The sequence below is a fragment of the Prionailurus viverrinus genome, chromosome A1, assembly GCF_022837055.1.
Source record: "Prionailurus viverrinus isolate Anna chromosome A1, UM_Priviv_1.0, whole genome shotgun sequence".
Lineage (NCBI taxonomy): Eukaryota > Metazoa > Chordata > Mammalia > Carnivora > Felidae > Prionailurus > Prionailurus viverrinus.
In genome coordinates this window covers 72,546,511-72,561,160 of record NC_062561.1, presented here as the reverse complement: position 1 = coordinate 72,561,160, position 14,650 = coordinate 72,546,511, and the positions used below count along the sequence as shown (strand labels likewise).

General features: G+C 38.8%; 1 protein-coding gene across 3 annotated transcripts in view; it reads left to right on the top strand.

The window, feature by feature from the left end:
- Positions 1-14,650, top strand: part of NALCN (sodium leak channel, non-selective) — a 300,348-nt gene that overhangs the window by 273,067 nt on the left and 12,631 nt on the right. For all 3 annotated transcript variants that reach the window (XM_047871039.1, XM_047871030.1, XM_047871050.1), the window contains 8 exons: positions 5,112-5,205; positions 5,714-5,820; positions 6,030-6,104; positions 7,137-7,256; positions 10,716-10,784; positions 11,704-11,852; positions 12,697-12,790; positions 14,448-14,580. In XM_047871039.1, coding sequence (XP_047726995.1) covers positions 5,112-5,205; positions 5,714-5,820; positions 6,030-6,104; positions 7,137-7,256; positions 10,716-10,784; positions 11,704-11,852; positions 12,697-12,790; positions 14,448-14,580 — 841 coding nt within the window. The remainder of the gene's footprint in view (positions 1-5,111; positions 5,206-5,713; positions 5,821-6,029; positions 6,105-7,136; positions 7,257-10,715; positions 10,785-11,703; positions 11,853-12,696; positions 12,791-14,447; positions 14,581-14,650) is intronic.

Below are 14,650 nucleotides of genomic sequence, written 5' to 3'. Positions count from 1 at the left end.
GTTCAGAGCAACTCTAACAATCACTATAAGAGCTCCCGAATGGGAAAACAGCAAGTGTGGTTTCCTGTCAAAGAGTGAGTTTGGGAGAGAACATTCTATGTCGTTCTTCTGTCCGTGGCTGATGTGCACTCTAGTATGTAAGGATCTGTCTTCTGGAATCATAATTGAAGTGCATACAGCTTTTTAAAAAATTTTTTATGTTTTTTTATTTTTGAGAGAGAGAGACAGAATGCAAGTGGGGGAAGGGGCAGAGAGAGAGGGAGACACAGAATCCAAAGCAGGCTCCAGGCTCCGAACTGTCAGCACAGAGCTTGGTGGTGGGCTCAAACTCATGAACTGTGAGATCATGACCTGAGCCAAAGTCAGACATTTAACCCAGGTACCCTGGTGGATACAGCTTTTGAGCACTTACTACATACTAAGGTTTACATATGCCATTTTCAGTTCTCACAACTCTGAAATGCACAGTGGAAGAAAACACAGAGCTTATGGAGGTGACATGACTTGTCTGGGGCTTTTAAGGTGTAGAAAATGGGGTCACAATTCAGAAGCGGTGCCCACTCTGCAGAGTCTGAAATTCTTCCGAGAATATAAAAATGTCACTCTGCACTGAATTAAAGCTAGATATGACGCTCCTGTGATTCATGACCAGGACAGGATCGCATGCAAGCATATCCGAACCCACTGGCTAGGGCAGCTGCACATGGGACTGTATCATTCACACACACTCCCACTCCCCGGGCTCTGCATGTGTGGTTCCAGCTACCCAGTTGATGGCCACCATTGATGTGTGCCTAATGAGGATGTTATTTGGTGCGGGCTTTCAAAGGGTGTGGCTTAAAAATCTCCACTTTGGGCCCCAACACTACTCCGACCCACAGAAACATGGGATTTTAGAATAAGAAAGGATAGAGAGAGATCATATTGCCCAGCCCCCTATTTTACTATAACAGATTCATAAATGAGTGTCTCTAAGCCCTAAAGTGTGTTCAATTTGATACCAAGCAGAAGGAGGAAGATGGGTCTCTTCAGATGCCATTGAGCCTTGGCACTGGAGCAGACAACGGAGATTCCTGAACAAGAGCAGAAGCCAGTCAGCCAAGTAGAGAGCTTAGGCCCTGCTTGCTCAAAACACCATGATAGGTCCTCTGAGCAGACACCTGTTTTCAGGAGAATCAGGTCCTATAGCAGCTCACAAATCAGCGACATAAATGCAGCAACATAAAATGTTCATCAACCAGAGACAAATATATAATCAATTGCAGCTCTTGAGTTTGGAGGCCTGGCTGAAGTAAGACGAGTATCAGGAGGTCTACTCACAGTACTGGTTGTATTAATGTGCTGAGGGAAGAAAGAAGCATCTTGGCCTTGAGAAGGGGAACACGGACTTAAGCTCAAGTGGGTGCTGGGTGCTTACAGAAAGAGGAAAAGTAGAAGAAAACATGACAAACTTGATTATTTAATTGATAATGCAAATTTATGAGTTATATGAACCATTTAGGAGGGATTTTTTTTCCCAGTAAGCTTTTCAGATGGTAGCACATGAGCTGCTGTATAACAGCATTTATTGATTTATTATTTAGTCATTCAACAGATTTCTTTGAGAACTTGACTGGGGCCAGACCTGGGAACATAAAAACTAAACACACAAACTAAACACTAAACACATAAAGATTTCTGCCCTCATGGAGCTCACATTCTAATGGTCAAACCCAAAAGTATGTAAATAGATTTCCAAATATATAGGCAATAGGGAAATATAAAGATACAGGACATAAGGCAAGCTTTGGGGGCAACATTTGCACAATTCTGAATCATGCAAATTTATGTCTTCCCTGAAAAATGGAACCTTGTTTAAAAAAGTTCAAAGTTTATACTAGTAATATATATATATTTAATTTCTCAATTATGAGATAACAGTTTGATTAATAAACTTAATGTCACAATAATAAACTTCCAGAGGTTTTCTGATATTAATGATCAGATGATACCACCACGCTTATTATTCTTTTGGCTCATTTCAGAGCTCAACTTTCTAAAATATTTTGTTTTGTAGAATAAAGAAATAATATCAATATCTCTAGCACCCAGAGAACCCAAAATATTTGTTTGCAGATAGTAAGAAAAATGGCTTAGCAATATCAATATCAGAAAAATTAGTTTAAAACAAATATCATTATTAGGAATAAACAGTGTAATTAGATAATTGCAGAAGAAATGAATTACCAACAAAGTATAGAACTCCTGAACCCTAAAATATATGAAGCAAAGATTAACCAAATTATTTTAAAAAGCCAGCAAGTCCAAAATCATAGTGAAAGATATTAACATATATCCCTAAGAAACTCATAAATCAGAAAAAAAAGAAAATATGAGATTTGGCACAATACAAACATTTGATCTACTGGACATATGAATAACCCAGAGTCCAGCAATTTTCAAGTATAAAATGTACTGCCCAGAGATCATAAAAAATAGTTACCAAAATATTGGTAATGTACAGAACATATTCTCTACAATAATAAAAAAAGATAACAAAAGATTCCTCAGATGTTGGAAATATTAAGACATTCTAAATAATTTATGAGTAACAGAAGAAATTAGAATAGAAACTCTTAAGACATTCAGATAAATCATTTATAAAAATCACATATAAAAGCTCACAAGATATAGATAAATCAATTAGAGAAATTTGTAACTTTAAGTGTATGTTCAAGAAAATTCAAAGATTAATTAGTAATATGTCAGATGTCCAAATCAATAAATTATAATAAGATCAACAAAGTAAAATGGAAGAAAGTAAAAAAGATAAGGACATAAATTAATGATATAGAAAACAAAGATATTATAAAAGATTCAAGAATGACAAAAGCTTATTCTTTAAAAAAAATTAAATTGACAAACCTCTCTCAAGGCTAAGCATGAACAAAAGTATGGAAAAGGAAAGTAAACAAGCTATGGTGAGTCAAACAGGATGGGTAATGTTACAGAGATAGAAAGTTAGATTTAGAACAGAGCTAAAAGCCCCAGGAGGACCAGGTATATATAAAGGAGAAGTAGCATGACAAATCAGTGGAGGGGGTGAGACCATCAATAAGAGGTGCTGGGGTCATTGTCTAGATATAAGAAATTAAACAGAGATTTCTACCTCACAGCATACTCAGAAATGAATTCCAGAAGGATGAAAGACCTAGCTGTGAAAAGCCATTTTCAACCTTGTAGAATTTATTTTTGACCCTGGAGGAGTTGTGGATTTCTTGACTTTAACCATAAAGTGGAATTCATAAAGAGAGAAATTTACAGATTAGATTACATTAAAATAAAAAGTTTCTGAGACATAAGAGACTTGATAAGGCAAAAAAAAAATTTTTTTAGAAAGCAAGCTAAGACTAAGAGAAAATATTTACAATTCACATAACTGACAGAAGATTAATATCCAGAATATATTAAGAATTTCTATAAAACCTCTAAAAGTGAATATCCAAATACAAAAATGAGCAAAGAATATGAACAGGCAATTCACATAGGAAGATACAAGAATCATCACCCCTATTTACTCATATAAAAAACATTTCATCTCATTGATATTAAAACTAAAGTGGACACATTTCCCACCCATCATGGCCAAATTAAAATATCTAACAATATCAAGTACTGGCAAGAATATTAGGACATTGGAACACTTGGAGATGGCTAGCAGCAAATTTTCTTGGTTGTTTCTCTTTGGACAGCAACTTCACAATATCTGGTAAACATAAAGATGTGTAAATTCCTAAACCCCAGCAATTCCTCTCCTAGAGATTTGCTATTAAGGAAATCTCGTAGGTATTCACCATGAGACTGTAGACATGTACTTATTGCAGCATTTTTATACTACATAAACCTAAAGCAAATAACTTCTGATATATTTGTACAGTGGGATACTCTATGAGCAGTTAAACCAATTAGATCTGGTGTCTAGTGGTATGCAAGACATAGTGTTCAATGAAGATAACAACTAACTGCATTAAGAAGCCCATATTGAATACCATTTATATCACTTTTTAAAATTCAAAATAAATATGTTCTTATGTATTGATATATACACAAACAGCAAAAGTCTGAAAGCAGTGGGGAGGATACATCCTTAAAGGACAGTCTTCAGCTCTGTCGAAAGAAGGGAAGAATGGGAGTGGGGTGGGGGTTCAGTTTCTTAAACTATATTTCTGCCTTTATAAATTAGTGTATAAATAATGTATAAATTTCTGCCTTTATAAATTAGTGTATAAATAATGTATAATTTGTATACATTATACATATACAAATAATTTCATGTATAAATACATGAAATGTCATGTAATATATTTATATGCATTTTAATAAAGTACTCATATATATATGGTAAAGAATATCTGATCTCACTCAGCCATTTGTCACAGCATTAATTCTTAAAGATTCAAATTCTGTGATTTCATACTGTTTAAAAATAGTTTTGCAATTGAGGCACCTGGGTGGCCTAGTCGGTTGAATGTCTGGTTCTTGATCTCGGCTCAGGTCATGATCTCACAATTTGTGAGATTAAGCCCCGTGTTGGGCTCTGCTGACAACGTGGCACCTGCTTGGGATTGTCTCTCTCCCACTCTGTCTCTTCCCCTCCCTCACTCACCTTCTGTCTCTCTCAAAATAAATAAATAAAATTTTTGCGACAGTGTATAGCAGAATGATTTTTTTAAAGACACAATCAGATTGACAAGCTACAATTTTACTGCAGCCTTCCCCACAAAATGAAGGGAAACTAACCACTATTAGAGTGGGTATCCCTTTTTGAAAATTTGATTGTGTGGGGAACCTTCTTTAGATGTTCCCAAACCTGAAATTTATACATGTTCGAAGATACCAGCTGAAGGCTGCTGGATCTTCTCTGAGGCTTGTGGCCACCCTTTTTGGGACCCCTCTAAAGACCAAATTTGAGAATTGTGACCATGTCTATCGAACCACCATGATATTTGAAGAGTATCTTTATCATATACTCCCAAATTAGTCCTGTTGGTATCACCACCACCCCATTTGCAATGACCTTGGTGTGGAGTAGACGACATAAGGCCTTTTTCTGCTTTCCTTTGTTTATTAAGGGGACAGCTCTGCTGACTGTAGATCAGAGAAGATGGGAAGATCTGAAGAGCCGACTGAAGATAGCACAGCCTCTTCATCTCCCACCTCGCCCGGGTATCAAAGATGCTCTGATTTTATTCATGTTGGGCACCAGTGTTCGTGATTCCCCAGGAGTCTAAGATTTCAATTAAAATAATAATCGTGAGGCCACTAGGCGGTTGTGCATAAGTTAATATAGAAACAGGCTCCAAACTACAGATCTCTCCATAGGCTATTAAAATCAACCACCCAAAGGCTGTGCTTCAGTGCTCTCAGGATAAGCCCTAATGAAAAAATGAATTTTTAAATAAAATATATTTGTGCTTCGCTCTTAAACATATGAGTGAAATGTATTAAACTGACAGAAATTGAATGATGCGGTTCTCCTTCCAATACAGACGGCGTCATGCACCGTCGTCTTAAATATTCAGAACCAGCCATTCCTGCAAAACACTACACAATAGATTGAACTATAGGGGGAAAAAGGTAATGAGTTTTAAAATGAGCATTAAAGGAAATGAAAGACAAGAAAGTAAATGTGACCTATGTCTGAAATGCCCTTGCCTCAACCTTTCTTTTGCAGATAATGATGGTTTTAGAGCTAAGATGTATGACATTACCCAGCATCCATTCTTTAAGAGGACAATTGCATTGCTTGTCCTGGCCCAGTCAGTGCTGCTGTCAGTCAAGGTACTTTATTTCACAGTGAAGCTCTGAGAAGGACTTTTTCGTTCATTGCTGCATCCAAGAATATTGCAAGGGGCCATATCCATTCACAGTCTACGTTCTTTAGTATAAAAAATTAAAATTCATAGTCATGTTCAAATGAGAAAAGGAGGGGAAGGTCTTTATGTGTCTGATGGATATGGACAAAGACCTGGATGCTGTTTCTCTTACAGTGGGATGTGGAGGACCCAGTGACCGTTCCTTTGGCAACAATGTCAGTTGTTTTCACCTTCATCTTTGTTCTAGAGGTACGGTAATGAGCCAGCTGGCTCTGGGGGCTGTGGTGCACATTGTAAAGTAAAACAGTGCCCTCCTTTGATAGCACTGACTTTCAGCTCTGTGTTCCATTGCTTTTGAAGTCTTTTTTGGGGAGAGGGGTAGCGTGCTCTTAGGATATTTTCCTTTTTAGGCTGTTGTGCTTAACTTGAACAAAGATTTCACTTTATATTTCAGATTTTTCTAACCACAGGAATTGCTAACTGCTGTTGATTGTTGTATCTGAATGTTGGCCTGTCTGGTTATGTGAGTTCAAATATTTGTAGCGAACTGCACAAACCACTGTAATTCAGGGACTCAAATTGCAATGTGGTGGTGAAGGGAATTGGCCCAGACAAGATTATTTTAATATATAGTCCACATAATATCACTTTCCAGCACAATCTTCTTTGAAATACAAGCAGATTCTTATTTCACCCCGTACTGGTTGATATTTCCCAAAATCTATGGTCTTTTACTTGAGAAAGAAAAATGTCTTGCTCTCAGAACTAGTCATAAAACAAGGAGAAAAGAGCATGGAGATACAGATTTGTAACCTATCCTACTTTAAAATTTAGATAGTGGGTCAATCTATATCTGTATCTCTATGTATCTATCTATCTATCTATCTATCCTATCATCTGTCATCTCTTAGTAATAAATTCTCTCTTTGGTTTCTACATCCTCTAAAAATGTGTGCCTCAATGGGGTGCCTTGGTGGCTTAGTCAGTTGAGCATCAGACTCTTGATTTCAGCTCAGGTCATGATCTCATGGTTCATGAGTTCAAGCCCCATGTCAGGCTTTGCGCGGACAGCTCTCCCCTCTCTCCCTCTCTCTCTCTCTGCCCCTCCCCTGTTCTCGTTCCCTCTCTCTTCCCCCCCCCCTTTCTCTTTCTCAAAAATAAACATTAAACAAAATTTTACATTAATTTTAAATGATGTAAAATTATGTGCCTCAAGTTAACACATTTCAATATATGTTGAACACTCAGCCTCTATTTACTGTCTACATTATTTTCCCCCAGGTTACAATGAAGATCATAGCAATGTCGCCTGCCGGCTTCTGGCAAAGCAGAAGAAACCGATACGACCTGCTGGTGACATCGCTTGGTGTGGTCTGGGTGGTACTTCACTTTGCCCTCCTGGTATGCTTGTAATAAAAGTTTATTTTAGCTAATAACTTCAGTTCAGGTAACCCTGTTTCCAGTCTCATTTCACTCTGTGTCAGCCTACCCTCAGGTGTCTGATTAACCTCCCTACATCCAGCTTTGACCGTGATAGGCCCTCAGACATGCTTGCATGTACATTCCCCTACACTCTTCACACAAACAAAATCTGGCCCCTCAGAGTCCTAGAGTGTGCAAATCAGAAGGAGAAACTTGAAAATGTCTGGTTTAACTCTCATTTTCCCAAAGGATGAAAATAAGAGAGAGAGAGAAAAAAAAATGGAAACAGAGATTACGAGACCTGCCTAAATTCACATGCAAGCTGGTATCAGAAAACTCAAACCCAGTCTTTTGAATTGAAATGTAGCATCAATGCGACTACATTATAATCAGTATTTCACAGTGGGATTCTCAGGCACTTTAGAAGCCTTATTTTCTACTAAACATCCAGCAGCCTTTTCTCTAAAGCATATCGTTCTTTGTGTTTATACCTGAGTTCTCGCTAGCTTGCCTAAAATGCCTTGAGCCTCTCCAACTTCCATTTAGTCTGAGGTCCAGCTCAAAACCTACACCCGTGGGTATGCCTGATTGAGATCTAGAGCCGTGTTGTCCAATAGGAATACAATGTGACCACAGATGTAATTTCAAATTGCCTAGGAGCCACATTAAAAAAATTAAAAAGGAACAGATGTTGTGGTGCCTGGGTGGTTCAGTCAGTTGAGCGCCCAACCCTTGATTTTGGCTCAGGACATGATCTCAACAGTTCATGGGATGAAGCCCTGCATTGGGCTCTGTGCTGAGAGTGGGGAGCCTGCTTAGGATTCTCTTTCCCTCTCTATCTGCCCCTCCACCACTTGCATGGGCTCTCTCTCTCTCTCTCAAAATAAATAAATACTTTTTTTAAAGGAACAGATGGCATGAATTTAATAATGTATTTTAACTACCATATCTAACGTACTATCATTTCAATATGTCAGCAATATAAAAATTATTAAGAAAACAAGTTACATCCTTTTTTTTGGTACTAAATCTTTGATTGAATGTGTATTTTATATTTACAGCACATCCTAATCTAGACTCACTACATTTCAAGTGTTCAGTAACCACATGGAGTTTTCAGTGGAGTTCTAGAAGCCCCTACTCTGGGCTCCACCATTTTCCAGGCTTGATCAAGTTATTTGTCTTCAGTGATCCTTTGCTCCCTGCTCTGAACTTGGGGATATAAATTCATAATCTATCCATTCTACATGGGCATTATAAAGATAAAGCATGTGAAATTTTTCTTTTTTTTAAATGTTTATTTTTAAGAGAGAGAGACATAGTGCAAGGGGGGAGGGTGGAGAGAGAAGGAGACACAGAACCTGAAGCAGACTCCAAGCTCTGAGCTGTCAGCACAGAGCCCAATGCAGGGCTTGAACTCCCAAACCATGAGATCATGACCTGAGCCGAAGTCGGACACTTAACCAACTGAGCCACCCAGGCACCCGTAACATGTGAAATTTTTCTAACTGTATAAAGTACAACACCCCAACACATTATCAATACCTTCTCTTTTTTGTTAGTCTTCCTCAACGCCAGCCAAAATTAATATTATCAGATTTTCCTGCTCTCTTCTATCTGTTCTTCCATCCTCCCCAGTGTTACAGTCATGCCAGAAAAGTTCCATCAAACAGAGAACCCATTTGTACCTCACAAAGGGTGTGCTTTAGTATGAAATTTCTGTGCTCAGGCAGATAGGTATTGAGTGTCCTTCTTAAAACAACTGTCACCGTCAGCATCAGGGGCTGTGCCAAGCCTAGGTGGGCTCTCAGTCACCCTGATCCATTTCCTCGAATAATGAGTGGTTTTGAGTACCAAAGATGTGTAAGTCACCATGCTGGAGATTGAGAAGAATGCACAGATCAAAACAAAGGCAGTCATTGCTCTCATGGACATCACAGCCTGGAAAGTTTGTGTTTTGTTTCATTTCAAAGTTTTACACCAGAATGTTTCATCATGATCCAAGAGGCTGGGAGGGCAGGTGTGGTTTGGGACAAGTAGGCATTCATGGAACGCTCCCAAGTCAATGAGAGTTGCAGCCATAGTGAGGCAGATGGAGGAAAGACACATATTCCTGCAATGACACAAACGAGTGGGAGGTGGCTGCGTCAGAGAGGTCCTGGAAAATGTCCCTGCAGAAGTGACGATTGGGTTCAGCCTGTAGGATGAGAGTATGTTGGCGGCTGTCCCTGTGATGGAATGCTATGGGAGGGAAATAGTGTGCCTGGAGTAGAAGGAGCAAGGGGCACATGGCACAAGGTCTGGACGGGACCTCTCAGGACCAGGTGAAGGATGGGGGTGCTGTCACTTCCAGAATGCAAAGTGAGAAAGCCTCTATAGCAAATCTGGAACTAACATAGAAAGGGGAAGCAAGGTCCATGTTTTTAGCTTCCCCTAGACAAATATAGCCAAAAACTACTTGGTCCAAAAGAAGAGTAGGGCAGGCTTCCTAATCCTAGATGTCCCAGAGAGGACATCTCACATGGGAAAGACTAACTTGCCTATTCTGCCCGACTGCTTTTGTTCTTTCCCAAGAAGCTTCCATCCTGGAAAAATACTCATCCTCCACTCTACTTTGCACTCTCTATGGCCTATTGTGAAGGGAGATGCAGTATTTGTTCCCATCTAAGCTATTTCTATGCAGACACATTCATTTCCTTGTACCTCAAGGATATTCAGCGGACCCCCTTCCCGGGGGCCCATATGTGACAGTTGTCATTTGGCGAGGCGAGACTCCTTGAGAAAAGTCACGCTTTGGCATCAGTTTAATGCCACAGTTGTTATTGCAGCTCTAGCTGGTGGGATCTTTGTTTCCGAGATGAAGCTTTCTTAGTCATAAAGTGCACCCAGTCATCTCTCGCTGCCCATTGCACACTTGAAGAATGAGCTGGATGTGTTTCTGGGCTGGACAGACATTCTCTGCAATCAGCTTACACGAATGTGGCCGGCTGGTCTCCAAAGTCTCCGGAGACCTTCTGAGAGGAGGAAGCGGACCTCCTGCAATCTTTTCCAACTCTAGACCTTCTTTGCCAGGGTTCCTGCATTTTTGGTCTCACTTGACATCCTCATGTTGCACTGTTACCCTGAGTTTTTCTTGCTCCTCAAAGGAGCCGGTCACTATTTTATGTAAAACTTATTTTAGTTTTAAAATACAGAATTCAGCTGAGCAAAACAGAGACTGAAGTTTCATTTAAGATTTGATTTTATAGCTAATATTTATTCATGAGTTTTGGCAGTGACCTTTTCAGCACCTTTTAAAGATAAATTTCTTATAAGAATTTTCACATTTTATTAAACTAATTACTCAGTAGACTTCACAGAAGACTTAAAATGAAAACTGGAATTGTAACAAGATCTCCTGTGCACATGGCGAGTGGCTGTCTTCTGTTTAAATTTCAGAACGCGTATACCTACATGATGGGCGCCTGCGTGATTGTCTTCCGGTTTTTCTCTATCTGTGGAAAGCATGTGAGTATGTTGTAAAGGATACTATCAACGGTTGCATATGCACAGAAGAAAGGAGCGATGCCTGATTGACTTCAGCTGTCCATCTGGGTCTTCAGGGCGGAAGTTAACAAATTGGTAGTCATCCTAAGTCCAAATGAGCAAATATTAAATATTAAAATGAATTGGCAGCTTAGTTATCTTGTGATACATCTCCTGACATTTCTGTTCTTTTATTTCTTCTTCATATTGGCTAAATTAACTCAGTCATCAACTAAAGACAACATCTCAGGCATGAAAGCGAAAACCAATGCTCTTTCTTAATATTTCTTTATTTTTATTGTTTCTATCTGAATAAGCTTACTTTATTGGAAAGAAAAATCATCTTTAGTGAAGATTCATGATTCTGTGACCCCAGATTTCTTTATATTCTTTGTTATTGCATATATTGCATATATTTTTCATTTTTTAATGTAATTTCCTTTTTCGCTACTGACACTATTTCATATACGTTCCATATATTCACGTATTCAATACGTGCTATTTGATGGTATTTAGTATTTTGCCATTGGTTAGGTTTGTTTTTGTGAACATCTGTTTGTGGGAGAATCCTGAGCCTACTTGGTGGAATAGGCCAAAAATATATAGCCCTTATCATAGAGACTCGGGGAACAAGAGAAGAGAAAATAGAAGCAAGGAATTTTAGGGAGAGGCTTTTATTAATTTGGCTGAAAAGGCTGAACAGTTGGAAATACAAGTCGAATTTCTCTCTAATGTTTTTTGAATAATATTTAGATTAATACCCTTTATTAAGAACTAATTCAAAGCAATTTTAAAATGAGGGTCACTCTCGTGCCACCTGCTTACCTGTTACTTACTTCCCAGGCTCCCCATAGCTAAGTGAATTAAATATTCATTGCTGTCTCCCCACATCTCCATATAGGTAACACTAAAGATGCTTCTCCTGACGGTGGTCGTCAGCATGTACAAAAGCTTCTTTATCATAGTGGGAATGTTCCTACTGCTATTGTGTTATGCTTTTGCTGGAGTTGTTTTATTTGGTACTGTGAAGTATGGAGAGAACATTAACAGGTTGGTGTGGATTTCTCTCTCTATTCATTTATCAAGCAAACTTTTATAGTCATGAAATCAGGAATAAAAACCTGAATGACTTTTGTCTATCAAAGACAGAAGGAAGGGGAAACAATGAGTTGGAAACTAAAACAAAATGTCCAAATTTTAAATGACATTTTTCTAATTAAAAACAGTCTACACATTTACTTTAGAAACCTTGTCTCCGTAATATTACCAAAATGTAACGGGAACCCATAATTCCAAATCTACCACTACACAAGAATAACCACTTGTAATTTCCCGATGAATTTCTATCCACCTACTGCCAAAAAACTACATATTCTTTTTTAAATTACACTTTGAACTGATTTTGGGTTTTCTTTTTTTTTTTTTTAACAAAGCAGAACATGGGAAACTATACTCCCAAAATGGTTACTATATACGAAAAGCATTTTTCAGAGATTATCTTTAATTTTGGGAAGCACTTCATAGTTTTTTTAAAAGGAATTATACAACACATTATATACAGATGTGTCTTGTTGCAGAGATTGCTTATTTGATACATGGCAGCTCTACTTTTTATAGCAAAATCCATGTGAAAGAAGGAATCACTTTTACTTGTCAAAATTGGAACCCTTAGCCACTCAAGATGCATGGCCACAAAATGGTGGCACCATGCTAGGGTTGGGTTAGACGGCTATGCTTGAGGGCAAGTGTGAATAACAAATTAAGAAGATATAACCTTCAGACATGGTGACTTAACAACCACATCTGCTCCAAAATCTACCTGCTTTAGTGGTAACACCTTACTACTTCATGACCAACTATATTACCCACATTCTGGTTTTTCCTCCTTGATTAGGCATGCAAACTTTTCCTCAGCTGGCAAAGCCATCACCGTACTGTTCCGAATCGTCACAGGCGAAGACTGGAATAAGATTATGCATGACTGTATGGTAAACTTCTCTTCATCACTAACAGTACATCAACTTAGAACCAAATGAAACTCTTTGCAGTGCAGTATATCACCAGCCTTATCCTCGTTAGCATCAAGACTTTGTGTACAAAACACCTATCCTGGCTATTTAGTCCATAAAGTTGCATCCTTTTACATTGCAGTATATGGCCATGTGCAGGAAGAATATCCAGTGAACCCAGCTTGAGCTATTGTGGTTCCATCTGGCAGATACGCATTCTGTTGGCATTGTTCTTTCCCTCCCACCTTTAACACTTTGGCAGTCAAGTACAAACAGGGGAGTTCCTCTTCTTTAATTGAATTTATTCAACAGATATTCACTGAGCGCCTGGTTTATACTGGGCCATATGCTAGGAGCTCGGTGTTCCCTGATTCCAAGGCATGCTCAAGGTGCTTACGGCAAGGCCCTGAGCTACACCCTCCCTTTGGGTCCTCCCTTTTCCTCCTTGTGTTCACATCTCCCTTAAGGCATCGGCTCCATCAGGAATCCTGCCCCACACTAAGACTGCAGTGACATGTTCCTACAGCACTCTGTGTTTCTCCTTTGTAGCATGTATCACAGCTATAGTGAGTTACTGGCTTGATTATTCCATCTCTATTTCCTCTCTCTCAACCTCCAGAACAACACTGTCCAAAAGAAATTTCTGCCATGATGGCAATCTGCTCTGTCTAATGCAGTAGCCATATGTGGTTACTGAGCCCTTGAAATGGGACTAGAGCTCCTGAGCAACTGAATTTTAAATTTCATCAAACTGTATTTGATGTTCATTAACATACATTTACATTTTAATAGCCACATGCAGTCCGTGGCTCCCATGTATAGCTTTAGACCGTCAGCAACATGAAGGAGGGACAGACTCTATGTCTTGCTTTACCTGTCTGTCTCCAACATTGGGTATAGATCCAGCACATAGTAGGAGCTAAAGAACTCTATGCATGAATGAATGGGGACAGAATTTACCAAATCAAATATAATATGAAGCAGAATTAAATAGATTCTAAATATACAACAAGCAGAGTGCTACAACTGCTTCTTCTGCAGAAGAAAGAGCTAGTCTCTCTGGCTGAAAGAAGCCAGGTTTCTCTGAGGTGCCGGCATTTTATTGGGCCACTAAAGACGGGGTGGGGGGACTTTTGATAACCTGAGTCTAGTGCTCTTCTGTAAAGTCCCATAATGGTGCCCCAAGAATGAAGATTACTGGTTTCTTCTTACACAATTTGAATGTGAATTTGCTATGTATAACAAATCTTCATAAAGCTTAACCCATTCGTTAGGTCAAAGAAATTTTTTAAATGCTTTTTTTGACTTTCTGCAGCTCCCATCACAAGAACTACTTACCATTCAGGACTAGTGCAGGTGGCAGAAAGAATGTCTCTTGGAAGAAAGGAGTTCATTTTCATTGTGCTTCTAAAATGGCACTGAACTTGAGATTCCCTGAGACTAGAAGTGTAGAATAAAGGAAAGATTCTTTTTGATTTTTGCCACGGATGATGTACTCAATGTACGTGGCTTTTGGGAGATTAACTTTGAAGTTAATTATGTTTTATATGGTGAGGGATAGTTCACAAACTATAGCATGTGCACAAATTCGTATTCTTCACTCTGACCCCTCCTCCCTCTCCCCCATCGCCCACAGGTCCAGCCTCCCTTTTGTACTCCAGATGAATTCACATACTGGGCAACAGACTGCGGAAATTACGCTGGGGCACTTATGTATTTCTGTTCATTTTATGTCATCATTGCCTACATCATGCTAAATCTGCTTGTAGGTAAGTGATGTTCACTGAATATGTTTTAATATCTTTAAACCCAGGTACTTAGATAATTACGTACAATTTT